The sequence below is a fragment of the Arvicanthis niloticus genome, chromosome 23, assembly GCF_011762505.2.
Source record: "Arvicanthis niloticus isolate mArvNil1 chromosome 23, mArvNil1.pat.X, whole genome shotgun sequence".
Classification (NCBI taxonomy): domain Eukaryota; kingdom Metazoa; phylum Chordata; class Mammalia; order Rodentia; family Muridae; genus Arvicanthis; species Arvicanthis niloticus.
In genome coordinates this window covers 39,777,503-39,800,044 of record NC_133430.1, presented here as the reverse complement: position 1 = coordinate 39,800,044, position 22,542 = coordinate 39,777,503, and the positions used below count along the sequence as shown (strand labels likewise).

General features: G+C 45.0%; 1 protein-coding gene and 1 pseudogene across 2 annotated transcripts; one reads left to right on the top strand and one right to left on the bottom strand.

Moving 5' to 3' along the window:
• The first annotated feature begins 1,846 nt into the window (after positions 1 to 1,846).
• On the top strand, positions 1,847 to 11,376 carry Akap5 (A-kinase anchoring protein 5). Of its 2 annotated transcripts, none has more exons than XM_076921973.1 (2): positions 1,847 to 2,218; positions 4,841 to 11,376. In XM_076921973.1, the coding sequence occupies exon 2, from the start codon at positions 5,072 to 5,074 to the stop codon at positions 7,022 to 7,024; it is 1,953 nt and encodes a 650-aa protein (XP_076778088.1). In that variant the 5' UTR covers positions 1,847 to 2,218; positions 4,841 to 5,071; the 3' UTR covers positions 7,025 to 11,376. The 2 variants fall into 2 exon arrangements, with proteins under 2 accessions (XP_076778088.1, XP_076778087.1); XM_076921972.1 differs by having other exon boundaries at positions 1,849 to 2,355.
• Positions 11,377 to 13,029: 1,653 nt separating this feature from the next.
• LOC143436648 (ferritin light chain 1-like) lies at positions 13,030 to 15,361 on the bottom strand (annotated as a pseudogene).
• Positions 15,362 to 22,542: the final 7,181 nt, after the last annotated feature.

Below are 22,542 nucleotides of genomic sequence, written 5' to 3'. Positions count from 1 at the left end.
ATCCTCAGCTGCTCAACAAGTGTGGTGTGGTGTGGGTGTGGGTGTGGGTGTGTGGGTGAGTGTGTGTGGGTGTGGGTGGGTGTGTGTACAGGGCCTACAGGGGCCAGAAGAAGATCCTCTGGAGTTAAGGGCAGTTATAGAGGTCTGAAATGTACACTGGGAATTGAATTCTGGTCCTCTGCAAATCAAGAAGAGTGCTCTCTCGCTTTTTTTTTTTTTAGGTTTATTTATTTATATAACTATACTTTAGCTGTTTTCAGACACACCAGAAGAGAGCATCTGATCCCATTACAGATGGTTGCAAGCCACCATATGGTTGCTGAGAATTGAACTCAGGACCTCTGGAAGAGCCGTCAAGTGCTCTTAACCTCTGGACCATCTCCCAGCCCCTCTCTTTCTCTCTTAAATTATTTCTCTTTTATGTACATTGGTGCTCTGCCAGCATATGGGAGGGAGTCAGATTCCCCAGAACAAGAGTCAAAGATGTTTGTGAGCTGCCATGCGGTGCTGGGAATTGAACCTGGGTCCTCTGGCTGTGTTTTGTGCCCCAAGAGTTTATTCTTTATCAGGTCTTGATGGAGTAAATCTAGACTAGAGAATCTGAGGAAGGTAAAATATATTCCTAGAAAAACCATCCCCAAGTGGGTATCTGAGATTGACCTCCCAAAGGTCATGGTCCACTTAAGAAAGGGGAAGGGTTCCTGTTCTTGTGTTACTGGGGCTTCTGAGCTCCATGCTAGGAGGCGCCCTGGAGGAGGCTGGAGCACCACATCCATGTTGAGAGGTGAGGGATGTACAGACCATGCCCCATCTGACATCTCACATCAGAAGCACGGATACATTACTGTTTCCTTTAGGACATTCCTTGGGGTCTGCTCACCTTGTTCCTCTCAAGTGGGGATGGAGAGGAGGGTACTCACTCTTCCAGCCCCATTTGGAGCAAAGGGTACTGATACAGGCATTTGCCTTATGTGCACAGAACTTAAGGTTTGTACACAGTGAAACCAGCTGTGGTCTCAGCACTTATGAGGTAGAGGCAGCTGGATGAGAGACTGTCAAAGCGTAACTTAGAGGACCTCACCTCTTGAAAACACCCCAAAGCCACCGGCCCTGAGCTGAGGAAGCCACACTGTGTGTGCACAGAGCTGTATTTGTGCTGGTTTCCACCTGAGCTGACATGTCCTGTTCAAGAGTGAGGACGGTACCAGTACTGGGTCTAAGATCTTGTTTAGCAAGGTTGTTTCTGTTTCTCATCATACACGTAATTTTTTCGATAGCCAGGTGTGGTTCCTGAGGTAGAGGTGGATGGGTCTCAGTGAGTTCAATACCAGTCTGGTCCATAGTGAATACCAGGTCGGTTGCACAGAGGTACACAATAAAATAAAATGTCTGCGGGTTGGTAGTGGTACAGGCCTTTTTAATCCCAGCGCTCTGGAGGCAGAGGCAGGTGTATCTCTGTGAATTCCAGGCCAGCCTGGACTATAGAGTGAGTTCGAAGACAAGCAAGGCTACACAGAAAAACCCTGTCTTAACAAAAATAAATAAAATAAAACGTGTTCCCTCACCCCCTACTGTCTCTGTACTGTTATGAATCTTGCTTTTTAATTTTGTTTTTGCAAAAGATCCCGCTAGAGCTGGTTACAGGTGGTTGTGAGCTTCCTAATGTGGGTGTATGGAGATCGAACTCAAATCCTCTGGAAGAGAAATAGGTGCTGTTCACTTCTGAGCCATCTTTCCCATCAATCTTTATTTGAAGCTATGCTGTCTACCTTGTCTTTAATGTTCAAGGGGGATTCACAGTGGGAACCTTATGAATTCAAACAGGCTTTTTAACGGATGTGCGTCTCAGGAAATAGGGGCCTCTACCCTCTTCTCGCAGTCCTCCTGCTCTGCCTTAGTGGTCCCTCTACCCGGACCCTGATGTCATTATGCAGCGGGGATGCGTCCGGGGCGGGAGCACGGAGGTGTCTCCCAGGCGGCGGGACTGCCGGCTGGCAGGTGGCTGGCTGAGTTCACCCCGCCCCCGGCCGTAGCCCCGCCCCACTGTTCCACCCGCATTGGCGCGGCCAGCTGTCTCTCTCCGCGCTGGGGAGGGGGCGCGCGGCTGCGGTCCCTCTGCAGAGGGCTGCGCGTTCTGTGGTCTCCCAGGCTCCCCGTTGTTTGGGCCCGTGCTCCTCCACCTCGGGAGCAGGACTGGCCTGAGACCTCGAGGATCTGGGTAAGTAGAGGCAAGACCAGAAGCTCTGGGTCAGAATCTGGTGCACTGAGCCCCGGTAACGGCGGCAGACTCGGGGTCCTGGTCACCAGATTGTGAGGGACACGACTGCAAGGTCGCCGATCTTCAGGCGGCTCCAGGTGGGTGACCCTGGGCAGTTCTGCTGCCCGCTCGCTTCGCACGCGTTGCAGCTGCTGCCTCGGCACCAGCTGCCTAACCAACCCTTTTCCTTCTTTAGGGGTTTTTTGGGGAACAGTGATTTTAGGCTTCGGGCTATGATAATTCTGCAGATAGCTTGAAGCTGGGCTATCTGTTCCACGCCCCCGGTATTTTCCTTTCTGAGCACTTTATCCTGAGCTCAGTCTCCTACCATAGGGGCGTCAAGCTTGCAGAGTCCTTCCTCCGGGAGGAAGCTTCGCGGTTCGCGTCTACTGCTGGGAAAGGTTCCTTGCTCCGAGAGTGGTTGCTTTCTGTTGCTCAAGGGGGAAAGGGTTGTGGTTGTTTTCTGTGGCCTTAGACACGAGATTCTGCCAGGAAAGGACAGCAGGGACTTTAAGGCTTCCAAGACGACAGTGTTCCTCTCGAAGGTAAAGGCGAATCAATTGCAGTCTTAACACTCTGCAAAGTTTTAACGCCTGCAGGCTGCATCCTTTCTCTGCCTCGCGTACACTTGTTGGGGTGTTGATCTCTACAGTGATGTACATTAAAAGAAGCCTCTTGTGCAATCATCTAGGCCATTTAGGTTAGTTTCAGACACTTTCCGGGATATAATCTCATTTGAATATTTCTTCTATTAATACATACATCCTCTGCTTAGACGGGATGCTCTCTAGGGCACTGAGGGCTCAGGGAAAGAAGACTTGGAACCATTAACACTGGGTTCTACTGCTAGGGTGTGTGAGGAATGTTATATTGGTTCCATCATTCATCTAGAATTTTATGTTTCTTTGTAGAAAGATGAAGCGTTCAATACTTATCCTTAAAAAGAAAAAAAAAAATTCCTTAGCTCTTAAAATGATTTTTCAAGGTTCCAGTTTTACATACAATTAGGAACTGGTACCCAAGTGAAAGCTCAGTGAAGAATATACAGGAAAGGAAGGAGCCCCTGTGCCTAACTCAGGCTATCACCTAAAATTCAGGGAGCTGCTGTTAGACAGGCACCCCACGTCCCTGTTCTTTAAGCCTTGCCATTTCTTTGGATTATTATTATTATTATTATTATTATTATTATTATTATTATTATTATTATTATTATTGGTGGCACTGGTGATCAAACCCAGGACCTTGTGGCATCTTAGGCCAATGCTCTGTTACTGAGCTATGTGGCCAGACCAATGGCTTAGTTTTACACATTTTTCTTTCTCGAGGCAGGGTCTCACACATAGCTGGTGCCGGCCTCAACTATACTATATAGCTATGTGTATGGCCTTGATTGATTCTCCTGGCTCTACCTCCCACTTGCTGGAATTACAGTCATGCCTGGTCACAACCAGTCTCAAATTAGCATTTTAAAGCAATTCGATCTCTCTCGGACCTCTAAGCTCAGTGAAGAATGCAGTTCAGAAACAGGCAGCCTTGGGTTAAATCTGAGCAGTGTCTCCGCCGCCGACCGACTAGCTTTGTAATCTCAGGCTGCTTAACTGCAGATGGAGATCTCACCACCTCCTCACGCTGCAACACTGCGGTGCAGGTTAGAGATGTGTGTGAAAGTGTGAGCGCCGCAGCCTCGTACACAGGGGTTGTGCAACCAATGTTGGCTGTTGCCTTCACTAACTCACCTCCAGCTGTGTGCAGTTACAGTGGGAAAACACGAGTAGCAGCCGCTTCGCTGAAAATGTCAAAGTTACACAACGACTTGAAGAGCGGAGAATAACGTCGATGCTGGATTTTTTTTTTTTTTTCTGAGAGTATGTATGGAAAGTAGCGCCTCCTTGGTGGAATGTACATTTTTAGAACAGAAACCTTATGCTACAATAGAACGAACACCAGAGAGTCAGATTTTCTACTTCTAACTCTGGCTAGGTCCTCATCTAGCTTAGGGCTTTCAGCAAGCCCCAGATGCCCATTGGGAGCTCAGTTTTGTCATTAATTCACCTTGAGTCATCTCCCAAGTCCCTCGTCAGTGTTCTTCACTGTGTGATCAGACAACAGTCAGGCTTTTCTACCTCCCCCCCCCCCCGCCTCTTTTTTGTTATTTGCTAAACTTTCCATGTGGGACCAGAAACAATTCATGGAAAAGATAACTAAGCACACTTGCAGAGTGACCCAAAACCCGAACAAAATTGAGTTCACACTGGAATCTTCTTGATAGGGCAAAGCCAAGCCTCACTTTGTAGCCATAAGCTGTTTTAGTACATACTTTCTATGGAATGCATGCCCCATATGATACAGTTTATATTAAAAAATAATAGGCTGCCCCCAGGCAGCAATGATGCACACCTTTAATCTCAGCACTTGGGAGGCAGAGGCAGGTGGATTTCTGAGTTCAAGGACAGCCTTAGCTACAGAGTGAGTTCCAGGACAGCCAGAGCTACACAGAAAAACCTTGTCTCGAAAAAAACAAACAAAATAAAATAATAATAAAATAAATACCCTGAAATAAATCCTACTTTTTTCTCTCATCAGGTTGGACTTTAAACAAAGGAAAAGTTTATCCAGGAAAGTGCTTTCATTCAAAGAGTAAATTAAAAGAAGACACCGTGAGCAGCAGATAAACAAGACATTTGTGTCCTTGAAGAAGTCACAGAAACAACTGTGGTGTGAGAAGAGAGTGGGCACATAGGAGAAATCGGACCTGGTGTGATATTTTTGTCAGAAAAGACTTAAGGAGGAAGAGAGAAGACACGTTTCCAGAGAATGAAAGAGTGCAGTGTCAAAATGGAGACCAGCATTTCTGAGATTCAAATAGAGACTAAGGATGAGAAGAGACCAGTGGCATCCAGTCCTCAGAAAGAGAGGCAGGAAAGAAAAACAGCCACACTGTGCTTCAAGAGAAGGAAGAAAGCGAACAAGCCAAAGGCCAAAGCTGGCTCCAGGACTGCTGAGGAGACAAAGAAACATGCCCCAGAAGCTGGAGGTTCTGGTCAGCGGCAACCAGCGGGGGCCTGGACCTCCATCAAACGCCTTGTGACACACAGGAAAAGGTCGGAGTCTGCAAAGAAGCAGAAGCCATCTGAGACTGAGGTGCAGCCTGAGGATGGAGCTCTTCCTAAGAAAAAGGCAAAATCCAGACTTAAGATTCCTTGCATAAGATTCTCAAGAGGGGCAAAGAGAAGTCGTCATTCCAAACTCACAGAAGATTCAGGCTACGTCAGAGTCCAGGGAGAAGCAGACGATTTGGAGATAAAAGCCCAGACCCAGCCAGATGACCAGGCAATCCAGACTAGGTCCACCCAGGACCTACAAGAAAGTGTGTTGGTGAGAGATGGTAAGGAGATCCAAGAATCACACGTAAGCAACAGCGTCACATCAGGAGAGAATGTGATTGCCATAGAACTGGAATTAGAAAATGAGTCTTCTGCTATGCAGATTGGAACTCCAGGGCTTGAAAAGGAGGCTAAAGTGGTTATGGAAAAGCAAAGTGTCCAGGTACAGCAAGCAAGTCTGCTTGAGAGTTCAGCAGCAGGGAGCCCTCGGCCAGTGATTTCTGCTGCTCCCCCATCACCAGCAACCACGCATCAACGCAGTCTGGAAGAACCCAGTGACAGCATCCGGGAAAGTGCACCAAGTGGGAAAGATGACAGAGGAAGAAAGACTGTGGCTGAAGAAAAGAAATCAGAAGAGACTGCACTGGACCAGACAGAGGAAGCTACAGACAAACGTGTACTAAGCCAGGCAGAAGTTACAGTGGGCCATGTAGAGGAAGCTACTGTGATCCAGACAGAGAGTCAGGCAAAGGAAGGTAAACTGAGCCAGGCAGAGGAAGCTACAGTGGCCCAGGAAAAGGAAACAGTATTAAGTCAGGCAAAGGAAGGTAAACTGAGCCAGGCAGAAGAACCTGCAGTCAGCCAGGCAAAGAAAGCTACAGTAGGTCAAGCAAAGAAAGCTACAATTGGCCAGGCAGAGGAAGCTGTATTGAGCCAGGCAGAAGCTACAGTTAGTCAGGCAGAGAAACCCACAGTTGTTCCGGCAGAGGAACCCACAGTTGTCCAGGCAGAAGAACCCACAGTTGTTCAGGCAGAGAAACCCGCAGTTGTTCAGGCAGAGGAACCCACAGTTGTCCAGGCAGAGGAACCCACGGTTGTCCAGGCAGAAGAACTCACGGTTGTTCAGGCAGAAGAACCCATGGTTGTCCAGGCAGAAGAACCCACAGTTGTCCAGACAGAAGAACCCATGGTTGTCCAGGCAGAAGAACCCATGGTTGTCCAGACAGAAGAACCCACGGTTGTCCAGGCAGAAGAACCCACGGTTGTCCAGGCAGAGAAACTCACAGTTGGTCAGGCAGAGGAAGCTGTATTGAACCAGGCACCAGATCTGAAAGAAAATGGAATTGATACAGAGAAACCAAGATCAGAAGAAAGCAAAAGAATGGAGCCAATTGCTATTATCATTACAGACACTGAAATCAGTGAATTTGATGTTAAGAAATCTAAAAATGTCCCTAAGCAATTCCTAATTTCAATGGAAAATGAGCAAGTGGGGGTTTTTGCTAATGATAGTGATTTCGAGGGGAGAACTTCAGAGCAGTATGAAACACTCTTAATAGAAACAGCTTCTTCTCTCGTCAAGAATGCTATCGAGCTGTCTGTAGAACAGCTGGTTAATGAAATGGTTTCCGAGGATAATCAAATAAATACGGTGTTCCAGTGACTTCATTTCCAGGTCACAGGAAGAAAGGGAAAAAAAAAAAAAAAACCTTAAAAGATGAATTCTTTTATACATTTGTGGCACTTCTTTCTCAGTAATAAATTGGTGACTTATCATCTATGGACTCTAAAGATACAGTTCCAGCCCAGAAGTGCTAAAGGACCAATGAAGGTTTTAAAACTCTTGTCACTGAAACACAATCAGTTCTGGACTGGAGGGAGTCAGCACAGATCATAATGCGAAGTGATTTACGGGAAGGTGTGGAAATGTAAGGGGATAGCCCCGTGCTTTGAGGAGGAAAAACTATTGAGCATTAGGTAATGCTACATGCTCTTAGGTTTCTCTAATGTCACCGAGTCTGGGTTTCTTTCCGATGGTTTGACTCTGTGTTATAGGTGAAGGCTACATTCACTTTCTTTTTACAGGGTTTTCCCCCGCTGTCTCTAAGGATGAATCAGGTGAGTGGGCCTTTCTAGTCTTGAACAAATTCTGTACAAAAGCCATTCACAGGTTCCTTTGGCCAGGCAAATAGTTCACAAGTGTGTAAGCATAGATTACAGGGAGTGTGTTTTCTCTTCCCGCCGTCCTTCTGCCCAGCAGACCTGTACATACCCATCTGTGAGTGGACCTATCTCCCAAGAAGTCAAAAGGGGAATAGTACTTTTTTTATCCAGGAGGCAAATTTCCCAGATAGCAAAAGATTCCCTTAGAAGAGCTACTTCTTAGGGTTGTTTGTTTTATTTTATTTTATTTTATTTTTACTTTTTAATTATTTTTTGTTTGTTTGTTTTTCCCAGATAGGATTTCTCTGTGTAACCCTGGCTGTCCTGGAACTCACTCTGTAGACCAGGCTGGCCTCAAATTCACAGAGATCCAACTGCCTCTACTTCACAAGTGCTGACTGGGATTAAAGGCATGGGTCATCATTGCCTGGCCAAAGGGCCAGAAAAGTGTAATATTCTTGTGAAAATAGTTCTTGGCCAAATACAAACTATGTAATCAACTGAATAAAAAAGTCAAAATTCACGCTAAAGCCTAGATTTTCAACACCAGTATTTTTCACGATGTCTAGGCATAACACTGTAACACACTTCCCAACCCCACAGGTTAGGTTCATATTGTACAGCACCCCACCCCACTATCTAAACTAAGTGATGGTGTTACTAACTTGTTTCAAAAGATGCAGTACACATGGTACAATGTCTGTTGAAGAACATCCTCCTGAGGCATGAGCACCACTGGTTTGTTTGGTTGTTGTTATTTTTGTTTTTATTTTGTCATTGTTTTCAAGACAGGGTTTCTCTGAGTAACCCTGGCTGCCCTGAAACTCACTCTGTACACCAGGCTGGCCTTAGAGTTCCGCCTGTCTCTGCCTCCGGAGTGCTGGGATTAAAGTTGTATGCCACCACTGCCCGGCGAGCCTGCTGATTTTCATCTGATCTGCATTTACACTGTGTTTATGGACTGCGTGTGTCTCTGCTGCTTTTTCCTATACTTTTATTTTGTAAATACATATTGTGATCTTGTGCAAAAGTAATGTGGCTTTGAAATTTAACCAAATGGTGGATGTTTAGCAAAATTCTTGGCTGGAATGTGAAAATCTTTCCTTCAGGCTTGCCTATTTCATGTTTTTGATGGGTGATGGGGATATCATTCAACTTGGATAAAAACTCATGACTCCTTCAATAAATTTATTTTAATTGTTTTCCTTTTAGTCATAAAACCAAAAATCACTCCTAAATCATCTTTGACAGATGCTGCTAATAGGCTTGTATAGATAGCTACCAGCAACTGTGTTTAAAATGAACTTTTAAAAGCCTGGTTAAAGTTGGTACACTTTGCAGTTCTTTAAATAATTCTGTATTCATTTACTATAAGAATGGCTCCAAGGAGAGCCACATTAAACTCACATTAAGGTTTCTAATCTCTTATGAATGAGTAAAATCTACAAGATAAAAAGCTCTTAGTTATTGAAGGTATTTTGGATTTGGAAATTTTAAAAAGCAGGCACAAAGTAAATTTTGTAATTTTGAGGGTAAGATAGTAGCCCTGGGTTTCAGGTTTGTGTGTGTGTGTGTGTGTGTGTGTGTGTGTGTGTGTGTGTGTATGTGTTCCCTACACTGCTGTTTGATAAGTACACCTTTGGTTAGAATGTGTTATTATAATTTATCGTTTTTATAAGAAAATATATTCTCCTTTATTCTTAAGTAGTTTCTCTGGATCTTCTGAGAACTGAAACGGGATTTCAATCTGTAAGCAGAATGCAGAAATTCATTACTGTATTTGCTCTATGGCCAAATGATAGTGAATTTTAGGATGATCCAAACTATTCTGTTGTTACAAAAATAAGCAGGAACCAGAGTGGTGGCTTGGAAGTCTGCCATAAAATATTTTTTGGTAATGAGATGTATTTCAAGCAGTTTGACTTTCTATGCAAAATATATAGAAAGATTCTGACTCAGTTTACACCCTTGTGGCCTTAAACTGACCCGTTTAAAGGCTTCAACTTAAGACACTCACATTCATTTGCATTGAAATTCGCCTTTAATGAACATTAGCTAAGACCAAATTTCTTTTTGAACTCAGAATTTCCTAAGGCTGGAGGTGTCTATCAGATCCTTGATAATTTTTCAGTGTATTCTCTTCACCCTCTTAAACCAAGCATTATTCACCCGGCTTCTTACAGCACAGAGGATATAAGCACTTGCCGCGATTTGTGTGTGTGTGTGTGTGTGTGTGTGTGTGTGTGTGTGTGTGTGTGTGTGTCTGTGTGACTATTCATTTAACATTTGTTCAAAGCACTTTTTTAGGATATTAAAAATAGTCCCCAGTAACATTTAAGTAAAGGCAGCAGAAAACAAAAGACCTTTCCAACAGAAATCATGTTCTCTGCTGCCACCTCCTCCACCTCCAAGAATAATAAGCATGTGGCACAAATGGATCTCTTCAGAAAAGCTGTCTGCATAATTTTCCTCCCAGGTAATGGGCTTGACATCATGAAGAGGGTGATGATCTTAATTGGTCTACTACTTAGTGGAGTCTTAGACACGGCTTTACTTCTGACAGACAATGCGCTCGCGACAGTATTGAGGGAGCCTTCTCCTAGAGGCTCATTAGCTCTGTGGCCTTTGAGAATGCCCTGGGCCAGCCCTGCCTGTGCATCCGGCCCAGAGCTCATTTCATCTGCAAATGTCTGATTTCCCATTTTTTTTTTTTTTTTTTTGGTTTTTGGAGAAAGGGTTTCTCTGTGTAGCCCTGGCTGTCCTGGAACTCACTCTGTAGACCAGGCTGGCCTTGAACTCAGAAATCCACCTGCCTCTGCCTCCCAGGTGCTGGGATTAAAGGCGTGCACCACCACCACCCAGCTTATTATTTTTTTTTTATAGTTGAGAATTTTTTAAACGGGATTGTGGCAGAATTTTTAAAATAATTGTCAGACTTTCAAAGCCTGTTGTCTGAAAAGTCCCTTTAGTCAGCTTCACTGAACAAGTGGTCTACTTCCTAGTTAATACTAAATGCACCAGGATTTGACTTTTGTGTCTGTCAATTTTGCAGTTTTAGAACCACCTTTGTTTAAGTTGTAGAGTTCTTTAGGTTCAAGTTCCTGTTTGACGGTGTAACAAAGTTCCTTACATGGAATTGAAATTTTCAATCCATTCTGGATTTTATCGCATATTTTTAAAAAAGAATTTTTGTAATGACCCTTGATGACCAAAATGTATTAGAATGAGTCTACATAAAGTATGGGTGCCCCAGGGAAGTTAGATTCAACATGGAACACCTGACAAACACCATGATAATAGGACCTCCTACAGCTCGTGCATGCATGCGTGGGTGCGTGCGTGCGCGCGTGCGTGTGTGTGTGCGTGCGCGCGCGCGTGTGCGTGTGTGCGTGCGTATAAGTGTGTGTGCGTGCATGTGTGCGTGTATGTGTGCGTGTGTGTGCGTGTGTGTGTGTGTGTGTGTGTTGGGGGGCAAAGGAGGTGGCAGTAGAAGCCAGGACAGGGGTAAGGCAGAGCCACAGACAATGCAGAAAGGAAGTTGAAGGGATGGAGAAGCTGGGGTCTGAATACCGGAGCAGTCTGAACATAAACAGCGTATCCATTCTGATTTGTCATCAGGCACAGGAAAAGGCCTGCATGAAGCCACATATGTCGGTTCTTTGCCTGTAGAAATGTTAAGTGGATGAGCCATCATAACGGTTAAGAGTACCATTTTGTATTCTCATTGAAATTAGTACTACTGTGAATCAAAGGCTAATAGTAAAGAAATAATACTCTGTAGAGAAAAAGGTTTCAAGCTGAATTGATTCATGTACTAACTAATACAGAATAAATATTATATTAGCTCACTTACTTAACTGTGTCTTTAAAATTGGTAAATTATGTTAATTTCCGAAAACTGTAAAAATCACACTGATGAGAATGTTTAGTTCTATAAAAAGTTCCGGGGCTGGAGAGATGGCTCAGGGGTTAAGAGCACTGACTGCTCCTCCTGAGGTCCTGAGTTCAGTTCCCAGCAACCACATGGTGGCTCACCACCATCTGTAATGGGATCTGATGCCTTCTTCTGGTGTGTCTGAAGACAGTGACAGTGTATTCACATATATAAAATAAATAAATCTTAAAAAAAAAAAAAAAGTTCCACTGCACCGGGAACTGGACAGACATCACAACACAGCCACACAGGAGGCTTCCTCCAGCAAAGAAATGCTAACAGAACTCTGATAACAACCACAAGAGCAAGGTCTGAATCTGATTCCATTCCAACTTTGGGCCCTGGAGCCTAGTGACACAGTACTTGCTACATGTACAAAGTAGCACGCTACATGCCCAGTTCCCAGGACCTTAAAAACAAACCAAAGCAAACAAAGGAGAAAGAACGAATTAGTTGTTCCTTATCGGATGCACGAATTGCTTTTATGTATTATTATTATTATCTTGTCTTTGTTTTTTGAAACATGGGTTTTCTGTGTCGCCCTGGCTATCCTGAAACTAGCTTTGTAGACCAGGCTGGCCTTGAACTCACAAAGACCCACCCACCTGTCTCTCACCACCCAGCCTGTCTTTCCTATGGTATATGTCTGTGACTTGTTAGCAATCTCTGGTTTCTTACATACGTCATGGTATGGAAGGATTTACTTTATTCACATGACAGCAACTTTAGTTTGCTGTTCCATAAGTTGGATCTATTTCCTAAAGCCCCAATTTCATTCTGCTACCAATATTATTTTGTTGTAGCGTGAGACAGGTGGCCTTAAACATCTATTTAATCCTCTGGCCTCAGCTTCCTGAGTGCCGAATTACAGGAATGGACTACCGGGCTTGGCCTCTGGTTTTGTTTTGGTTTTTTTGGTTGTTTTTTTTTTTTTCTCCCTAAAACAACCTAATAGTAATAATTGAGTCCAGTGAGACTCTACTTTCCAAATCTCAGGACCCATTGACAAGTTGATAGCACCCTCAGGATCCTGAAACGACAGCTGGCTGTGGACTTCCCTCACTGCCTAATATTGTACAAGCACTACACATAAGGAATTTCATTCTTCAGAATTGTGTTTTATTTTTGTTGTTACTATTATTATAATTTTGGGTTTTTTTGAGTCAGGGTCTTTTTATGTAACCCTGCTGTCCTGGAACTTGCTATACAGACCAGGCTATCTTTAAGAAAGAACACAGGTGATTGATTCACCTGCCTCTGCTTCCCAAGTGCTGGGATTAAAGCCGTTTGGAACCACATCTGGCTCTTAAGGTTTTTGTTTGTTTTGTTTGTTTGGTTGGTTTTGTTTGGTTTTGGTTTTGGGGGTCTTTTTTGTTGTTTTTTGTTTTGGGTTCTTTTTTTTTGGGGGGGGTGCTGTTTCAAAAGCTTTATTTTTGCTTGATCTAAGACTTGGGAGAGGCTTCAAGGCGGTTACAAAGCTGCCTAGTGGCCTGAGAGGTTCATTCAGGTGTAGGTCCTGAGGCGGGCTGGTGCAGGGCAGAAGGGGGGCCCTTGGAAGGTGCAGAGGCCCCCTAGTTGTGCTTTAGAGTGAGCTGCTCAAAGAGATACTCACCCAGAGATGCCTGGGGCACCCCAGTCTGTGCTGATCGTGGCCCTGAGAGCCTACGGAGGTTGGTTAGGTGGTTGGTTGCCCATCTTCTTGGTGAGCTTCACCTCGTTATCCAGAAGTGGCTTTCCAAGAAGTCACAGAGATGAGGGTCTGTGTGGGCAGAACCCAGGGCATGCAGATCCAAGAGGGCCTGGTTCAGGTTCTTCTCCAGGCCCAAGGCAGCTTCCATGGCCTCCTGGGTTTTACCTTCATTCATCTTGAGATGGCTTCTGCACATCCTGTAAGAGTGCAGGGCCCCAGAGATCGCGATCGTTCTGCAACTTGAGGAGAAGCCCTCGCGCTTCTCCTTGGCCAGTTCACGGAAGTGGCCTACGCCCTCCAACGCCACGTCATCCTGATCAAAATAGAAGCCCAGAGAGAGGTAGGCGTAGGAGGCCCGCAGGTGCAAGTTGATCAGGCAGTTCACGGCAGCTTCCACTTTGGTGGAATAATTCTGATGAATCTGAGAGGTCATAGCTAATGCAGAGTATGAGGCTAACTGGTCCTAGGAGCCGAAGGCCACGAGGTCCCGGAAGCTGCGACTGGAGAGACTTGCAAGGCAGCTGGAAGCTAATAAAATGGAAGTCCCCGGGTCTGTTCCATCCAAACACTGTTGAAGCAAGACACAGATCCACAGGACCTCCAAGGCGCTGCCTCTTATGAACTTTTAAAAAAGTTATTTTTGTTGTTTGAGACAAGGCATGTGTAGCTTAGGCTATCCCCAAACTCGAGATCCTCCTGCTTCTGCCTGTACCTCATGAGTGTTGTGATTACACAAGCATGTCACCACACTCAGCATAAAGCTTTGTGAAATGAACTTTTCTAGTAGAAGGGGAACACTACCATTTACAGACTGTCATCATCAGCACGTATGCTAATTCTTCTCAGACTCACCTTCAACCCTGAAGTCTGGAGCCCCTTGTCCCCCTCTTGCTTTGGTTTTCTGGGGGCTTAATTCATGAGTTTAGGGGATGGAGTAAATATATGTGCACACGGCACAGAAAATCCTTAGCCAAGTTGGCTCAAGCCTCAACAAAAAATCCAGGAAGGGAGGGCCTGGGACTGCCAGCCATAGCCAGACCTCTGTAAATGTCAGCCAATCAGAATGGTGCATAGCAGTTACCTGGTGTTAGCAAGATTCCATCCACATCCTTTGTTTTGAGGCTAAACTCAAATCGGACTTGTAGCGCTGACTTTCTTCTGGGGTTTAAGAAAGAAGTTCAAGGAGACAGGTGGGAGCATGGGTGACTTGTCCAGGATGACATGATAGATGATCGCCGTCTGAGCCAGAGAATGGAGTGGAGGGGTCAGGTTAGAGTTGTTACTATGCTGGGAATCAAACCAAGGGCCTTGTGCTTGCTTGACAAGTGCTCTACCACTGAGCCACATTCTGAGCAGCCACGACCTTCATGACCCTGCAATTAAAGGGCAGAATTAAGCTTCTCATGCACTTTCCATATTTACATACCTGAGCCTTCCACTTCTGCTTTTCCGGGAGCTACGGAGCACAGGAGGACAGCCAGGTAGATGCAGTCACTTGTAACTGCACATAATTTTGAGGGGAGGAGATACTGACCACTGTATTGGCCATCCACTATCCACCATGGACTCGACAGCTCGAAGCCTGCATGCTAATCTTTCACTACTACCAAATCCCTGCACTGACATCTCTACCTTCACCTGACAGGAAGGTCTGGTAGTACTAATCATCAGGGCAACTCCGGGTCACATTGTGAAGAATCGTTCCCATGGCTAATGCAGCCTGGCAAACAGACAAGGCCCTAAAATGGGCCCTGTGTGGAACTGGTATGCAGAACAAGGGCTTTAATCAACAGGAATGTCACATCTCTAGCAGGTCACGCCAAGCCAGGGTGTCTCTAGCCTCTCAGACTTGCCCTTGCACACTGAGGAGTTGAAATGGAGCTGGAACCGAAGGCCACTGCTTGGTTCAGGTGGAGCTAGCCAGCCTGCTGTGAGCGTCCTACCAGATGTGGCATGTAGCTGGCAGTGACCCCTGATTTCAGAAGGAACTTTCTTAGAATCCTCCTTAATTTTCTGGGTTTCCCCTAATCCCTTAATATTTTTGGCTATTCTTTTCCCTAAAGGATTAAATAATTGGACGCATTAAACTTTAAAACAAATTTTATGTTTGTGAATGTCAGGCATAATTCACAAATCATAAAATCTACCATTTTTATTTAATTATAATTTTATGTGAGTCTTCTGCCTGCAATGTATATGCTCATCCCTTGCATGCCTGGTGCCTGTGAAGACCAGAAGAGGTTGTCAGATTCCCTGGAACTGGAGTTACAGATGACTGTAAGCTTCCACGTGAATGCTGAGAACCAAACCCAGGTGCTCTGCAAGAGCAACAAGTGCTCTTAATAACTGAGCCGTCTGTTCAGCCTGAACTTCTGATGGTTTTGCTTGCACATCACAAGTGTTAAGATTATAGGTATGTGCCTCCGTGTCATTTGTGGTGCTGGGATCCACCCAGGGCTTCGTGCATGCTAAGCAAGTACTCTGAAGACTGACCTCTAACCCCAGCCCTGCACTTTAAATGTTAGATTTATATACTGTATTAGTTTTCTTGCTGCTGGCAAAAAACACCTTGAGGTGGGGTTTATTTTGGCCCATGGCTTGAGGACGTAGTCCATCATTGTGGGGAAGCAAGTTGTGGGCTTCTCCGGGCAGCAGCTATCACTGCCTCCACAGTCAGGAAACAGGGAGGGTGAACGTGCATGCTCAACTAAATTTCTTCTATCAGTGCAGGACCCTGGCTCCCGGGCCAGTTCTTCCCATAGTTAAAGTGGGTCTTTCCACTCAAGTAATCTGCCGCAGGTAATTGCTCAGACTCATTGCATAGAAGCTTGCCTCCTAGGTTATCTCAGGATCCTGTTCGAAGTTACAGTTAGTCAGCTGGATGTGATCGCACATGTCTTTAATCCCAGGCAGAGGTGGGAGGATCTATGAGTTCAAGGCCACCCTGGTCTACATAACAGTTCCAGGGCAGCCAGGGCTACATAAAGAAACCCTTTAAAACAAACAAAACAAAAAAGCAACCATTGCAAATGCTGAGTATTTTTAGTTTAAAATAATTTCCTATGTTAGCAAAACTTGCAATTTGTGCAGAAATCCAAAATAACTTTTTTTTTGTTTTGTTTGTTTTCAGACGGGATTTCTGTAATAGCCCTGGCTGTCCTGGAACTCGATTTGTACACTAGGCCTGGCTTAATTAAACTTTTAAATCTCATTGTTTAAATTAGGAGCGCCAGGCAAGTAACACGCCCTGCATCCACTAATCAATTAATAAGCAAGAACAAAAGTCCAGGAGAAAGCTAGGCTGGCATGCCCCACTGTGAAGTAGCACAGAGAATCTCAAAAGCATTCACAGATGAGCTTTGGTTACCGGGTGGAATTGAATATACTCTCTGGCCACTGTGGTGGCTGACGCAGCCCTCAGACCATGAGACATCCATCCACACAGGTGCTGAGGACTGACGTTTCCCTTTTTTATGCTTTTCTTCCCGGTTTAAAACCCCGATCAAAATGGAAAGCAGGAAAATTGGAGTGCTTGCCAGGGGGTGCAAAACCCTAGGTTTAATGCATTAATATGGGAGGGTGTGTGTGTGTCTGTGTGTCTGTGAGTATACACGCATGTAGATTTAATCTGGGTATGGTGGTGTCCACCTGTCATCCTTGCACTCTCAACGTATGGAGACACGAGGATTGAGAACTCAAGAGAAAAAAAAAAAAAACCCAAAAGTAAATTAATCAGGAGCCACTTCCTAAGAGCACTGGAGACTGCAGACTTGTGGGGGTGAGAGGGTGACGGAGGGCAAGACTGGCCTGGTGAGAAGAACGTTGAGTTTTCCCTCTCCCTCCCTCTTTGGTGTGCATTAAGGAACCCTTGGCCTTCACACGTTCATCTACATAGGATTTGGACTGTATACAGCTTTCACCATAGAAAAATGTGGTAGAGTTGAATCCACACATTTCCCTTCTTCAAAGGCCTATGAGGCACACAGAGATCTTCTTCCCTGGACTTTCCTGAAAGTCAGATGGCAGAAGGCCACAGACTTGAAGGCTGCCTGGGCGCTTAGACCTCCTTCCCTGTGTGAGCGTCCAGTCCCCAGAGAAGGGACAACGAATATACAAGAATCCTCCAACAGCACCTGTCGTTCTTTCAGGTTTCTGGTCGGAGGGGACACCATGGAAGGATAGCTGGAGGGATACTTTATTTCTGTTATTCTGATACAGTACTACCAAATTGTTTCAGCTGGAAAGGGTTTGTGTAAACGCTAGGAGACAATTTATCTGAGAGAAAATGGGCTCATTTCTCAAGAGGGCTCAGCTGTACAGAAGCTTACTTAGTAGGAAGTCCTAGGAGAATACTAGCAAAAACAGCGAGAACAGACAAGGCCCGGGCACTGAAGAGGGCAGACTGTGAGAGCTGAGAAGTCTATTAAAGAGGGGCCTGGGGAGAAGTGGCGAAGGAGGGAATCTAAGAGCATCCTTTTGGTTGGCAGGACTGTGTTTTTGAAAGGCAAACAGCTGACAAAGGGAAGGAGAGGCACGATGCAAGTGAGGCCGCCTGTTCTAGCCTGAGGAAGCTCCACGCTGATTTCCAATGGCTGTCAGTCTCTGCACCCACTGGTTCATGACGCTTCCTGTGCCCCCAGCTTGTTTTCTTGATGTAGCCATTCTGACTGCTGAGAGGAGGGATCTCAGTGTGCCTTCAATCAGTGTCTCAGTGGTGGCTAAGGATGCTGAGCCATTTCTACTTGATCTTCTGAGAACTAGCTGTTATTCCAATAGACCATTTAGTGACAGGGTTACTTGTGTGTTTAGCTTTTTGACTTCTTTATATATTGATAGTAATCCTGTCAGATCCACAGCTAGCAAAGGTCTCTCCCTTCCATAGACTGTCATTTACTCTCTTCCTTTGCCAAAGGAGCTCCTCGACCCCCCTCCTCCTCCTCATCCTCCTCTTCCTCCTCTTCCTCTTCTTCTTCCTCCTCCTCTTCCTCTTCTTCCTCCTCCTCTCATTTCTCTTTCCCCCCTCCTCTCCTTTTTCTTCTGCTTTTGAGACTGGGTCTCTTTATGTAGCCCTGGCTGTCCTGGAATTCATGCCTTAAACCAGGCTGGCCTCAAACTCACAGATCCTCCTGTTTCTGCTTCCCTGGGGTGAGACACTATGCCTGGGCTGTTGAGGAGCTTTTAAATTCCATGCATCCCCACCTATCAATTCTTGGTATTGCTTCCAAGCGGTACCACTATACGGGTATATACCTGAACAATTCTGCATCAACATGCCACAGAGATACTTCCACATCCATGCTTATTACAGCAGAATTCACAATAGCCTAAGTGTCCATCAATAAAAAAAAAAAATGTGGTATACATACACAATGAAGTTTTATTCAGCCATAAGAATGAGTCATTTGCTACAAAAATGGATGTAACTGGAGATTATGCTAAGAAAAATAAGATGAATACAGAAAGAAAATACATGCTTTTGTTCACTTCCAGCCTCATGCTTAAACACATATGACAAAAGAAAGATGGAAGAGCCAGGGTTTGGTGGCACACGCCTTTAATGTCAGCGTGAGGGAGGCAGGGGTACGAAGATCTTTGTGAGTTTAAAGCCAGCCTGGTCTACATGGTTCCAAAATAGCCAGAGCAACGGAACCGAGGGGCCCTGTCTCAAAAACAAACAAACAAATAAAACCAAACCTAAAACAACAAAAAGTTAAAAGTGAGACTGGGGTAGACAAGTGGGTGAGGGAAAGGATTAAGGAAGGAAGTGGGAGGGGTTGGCTATGGTTAAAACATGAGATAGACTTGAAATTGACTTTATGAAACCCAACTCTGAGTGCAGTGGATATATGCCAATAAAAGAATACCAAGCAAGGTATGATTTTCTTCAATGTCTCCATTTAGCTCTCGGCCAGGGAAACATTAACTGAGTTTGATATATGATTAGGAGGGTCAATGTCGTCAGAGTAAAATCCCATGACCTTATCTTAACGACTGCAAAAATCCTCAGACTTGTTCAACAGTCCAACCGTTAAGTGTGCTGTTCCCTGCTGCTGTACTTCTTGTGAGTCAGATGCACAGAGGGGATGTCAAGACACTACTACCTAACACTAACTGCAAGGTAAGGAAAGCTCCTAGTGCAGCTCAGCAACTACAAAAGGAGCTGGAGAGGACTGTCGGAACGGAGTAGAACACGCATGTTTACGGTACGCTGGCGCCATCTTCTGGCCAGATTAAAATCCACACAAATTATAAACTACAATCGTATTTTTCTTTTTCCAGACTTTAGACATAAAATTGGTTCAACATTATTAATAGGTTTAAAGTTGTCTTGACCTGAAAATGGCAGCACTTATCTATTATCCCACAACTTGAGAGACTGAGGTAAAAGAATTGAGTTTGAGGCTAGCGTGAGCTACAGAACAAGATGGCTGGGTTTTTGTTTTTAAGGGATGTTAAATTTTAAACAGTCTGCTGAGACGGGCAGTGGTGGCACGTACCTTTAATCCCAGCTACTTGGGAGGCAGAGGCAGGCGGATTTCTGAGCTCGAGGCCAGCCTGGTCTACAGAGTGAGTTCTAGAACAGCCAGGGCTACACAGAGAAACCCTGTCTCGAAAACAACAACAAAATGGTCTGCTGATGAATCTATCTGATTTTATTTTGTGTCTGTAGAGTGTTGCGTCTGTACTTGTTAGTGTGAGTGGGTGTGCGCACGCACGCACGAGGCTGCACATAGGTCCTTCCTCCACAGTTCTCCATCCTTATAATTTGAGACAAAGTTTCTCACGGAGTCAATGAACTTCAGGAATCCACCCATCCATCCCATCTTCACCACACACTGTGGTTACACACGTGTGCAACAGCATGGGCTTTATATGGGCCCTGATGCTTGTGTAAGTGGCATGTTACCTACTAAACCATTTCTGCAGCTCTGGCTCTAAATAATCCAAGTTAAGATTTCTAAAAGGATAATATAAATAGAACTGACTTTGAACAAAGACATCATACATTCCATTAGATCAATATTAACTCCAAACTGACTAACTTAGTTAAAGTCCCAAACGTCTGTGCCCTTATGCGCTATCACAAGATTTAAAGATTTTTGGATCAGAGCTTGTCAACCTCAACTCTACTGACACCGTGAGTAGGCCACTGAGTGGCACGGGCATGGGAGATACTCATTATGACACGCTGACCAACCTCCGTGTTCTCCACCCACTAGACACCAGCAGCAACTTTGTCATACCCTCCACCCAGACATAATACCCCGAATATCTCCACATTATCGACCATCCACAAGGTGGAGAGAGTTTTTACTGTCCATTTTGCGTTGAGTGAGCTATGGAATATATTTTTATGTATACGTTCTTTTGCAGAATGCAACTCAAGGCCTTATGTGTGCCAAGCAAGCACTCTACTGAGCCTCATTCCCCCCCCCCCGCCCCCCGGGCATGCATGAAGGTGCTTTTTGTTTTGTTTTTGAGACAAGGTCTTCTTGCTCAGGCCGGTCTCCATGTATGCTGACAGTCTTCCTACTTCAGTTAACTCTCTGAAACTAAGTATGTTAGCCAGCACATCTGGCTTTGGTGGTGGTTATCTGGGGATTAGAGTAGCATTAGTAGTGTGAGTAAAATAGACTTTCATTCAGCCAGCCGATGGCCTGCACAGAAAGCCGACGTTCTCCAGCCTGAGAGAGGCAGCTTTTCCTAACTTTGGGCAAAAATGCAGGCATCCTATCTTTCTGGGTTTGCCAGCTTTTAGACTGGAATTTGTCTCAGTAGCTCTTCTGGTTATGCCTTTTTTGGATTTACAATGGAATTACATCATCTAGTTCCAGGCGCTCAGATTGCAGAGTGCAGCTCTTCATAATTCTGTCTCTATAAAGGTCATATTTCCTATTTTTGCGTCTTTGTTTGGGGAGATAGGGTCTTACTATGAAGCCCCAACTGGCATGGCACTAAGGAGGTCTCACTAAGGAGACCTGGCTTATCTCAAACTCAGAGTTGTTCTTGTCATTACTTACAAGTGTTTGGATTACAAGTGTGTACCACCACGCCAGCCGTAAGTTAGTGGAACATGTCTACTTGCCTATTTCTTCCCCTTATTCTTTTCTCTGAAGATCCTAATATACCCTGACTAAGAACCACTGTTGTACATCACATTGCTTGGGACCCGAAGAATAGAATATAAGGCAGAAAGTAAAAGCAAACCAAGAACCCTGAGAGATGACTAGACCTTTCTTTTCAGTTGACCCTTTCTGGATTAGGACAGCACTTTTCTCTTGCCACAGGCTGTGGTTGGTAAGAACTGGGTCCATTCATGTCTTCTGCATCATGCCCAATTTAAGAGTGGCTGGAGAGATGGCTTTAGTGGTTAAAAGCACCCCTTGCTCTTTCAGAGAACCCAAATTCAGTTTCCAGCACATACATAGTGACCTGTAGCTACCTGCAACTCCACTTCTAGGTTAGATACCCTCTTCTGGCCCCCACTGACCCCAGGGACCCACATGGTGCAAATATGTATGTTCAGGAAAAACACAGATATTAAAAAAAAGAATTTCAAAAGTTACCCAGCAGAGACTACTTACCTCAGCAAAGGTGACGCTGACAGAAAGTGCTGTAAAGATCAGGTCTATAAGCTAGTATTTTGTTGCGTTGAATCAAATCATATTGTCTTCATAAAACAGGTGAAAGACAAGTTTCCAAACTGGGATACAAAACTCTGTAGACTATTCCGGACGCATGGAAGTGTAACTCTACAGTGACGCGTGGAAGTGTAACTCTACAGTGACGCGTGGAAGTGTAACTCTACGGTGACATGTGGAAGTGTAACTCTACAGTGACGCGTGGAAGTGTAACTCTACAGTGACGCGTGGAAGTGTAACTCTACGGTGACGCGTGGAAGTGTAACTCTACGGTGACATGTGGAAGTGTAACTCTACAGTGACGCGTGGAAGTGTAACTCTACAGTGACGCGTGGAAGTGTAACTCTACAGTGACATGTGGAAGTGTAACTCTACAGTGACGCGTGGAAGTGTAACTCTACAGTGTATCGTCCTTCACTAGCTGTGTATGCCTGATAATCTGACAATTTCCTCACTAGGCCTTTTTGTTATGTCTGCTCTTAGGTTTGATTGGGGCTTATTTTTAACCATGGGTATCTGTGCATGGGTATGGCACACACCAGTGCAGGTACGTCAGAGATCCGAGATCTAGATCCTCCCCGAGCAAGAGTTACGGGGAGTTAGGAGCTGCCTGATATAGGTGCTGAGAACAAATCTGGGTTTGCAGAAGAGCAGCCAGTGCTCTTAACCACTGAGCCATCTCTCCAGACCCTTGTTTAAATTTTTTAAGACTCAGCTCAGCCTGGCCTTAAACTCAATCATACTGCTTCAGA

Bases quoted from the DNA above. Each gene is read 5' to 3' on its own strand.
- Akap5 (XM_076921973.1), top strand. From the start codon at position 5,072: ATGAAAGAGTGCAGTGTCAAAATGGAGACCAGCATTTCTGAGATTCAA.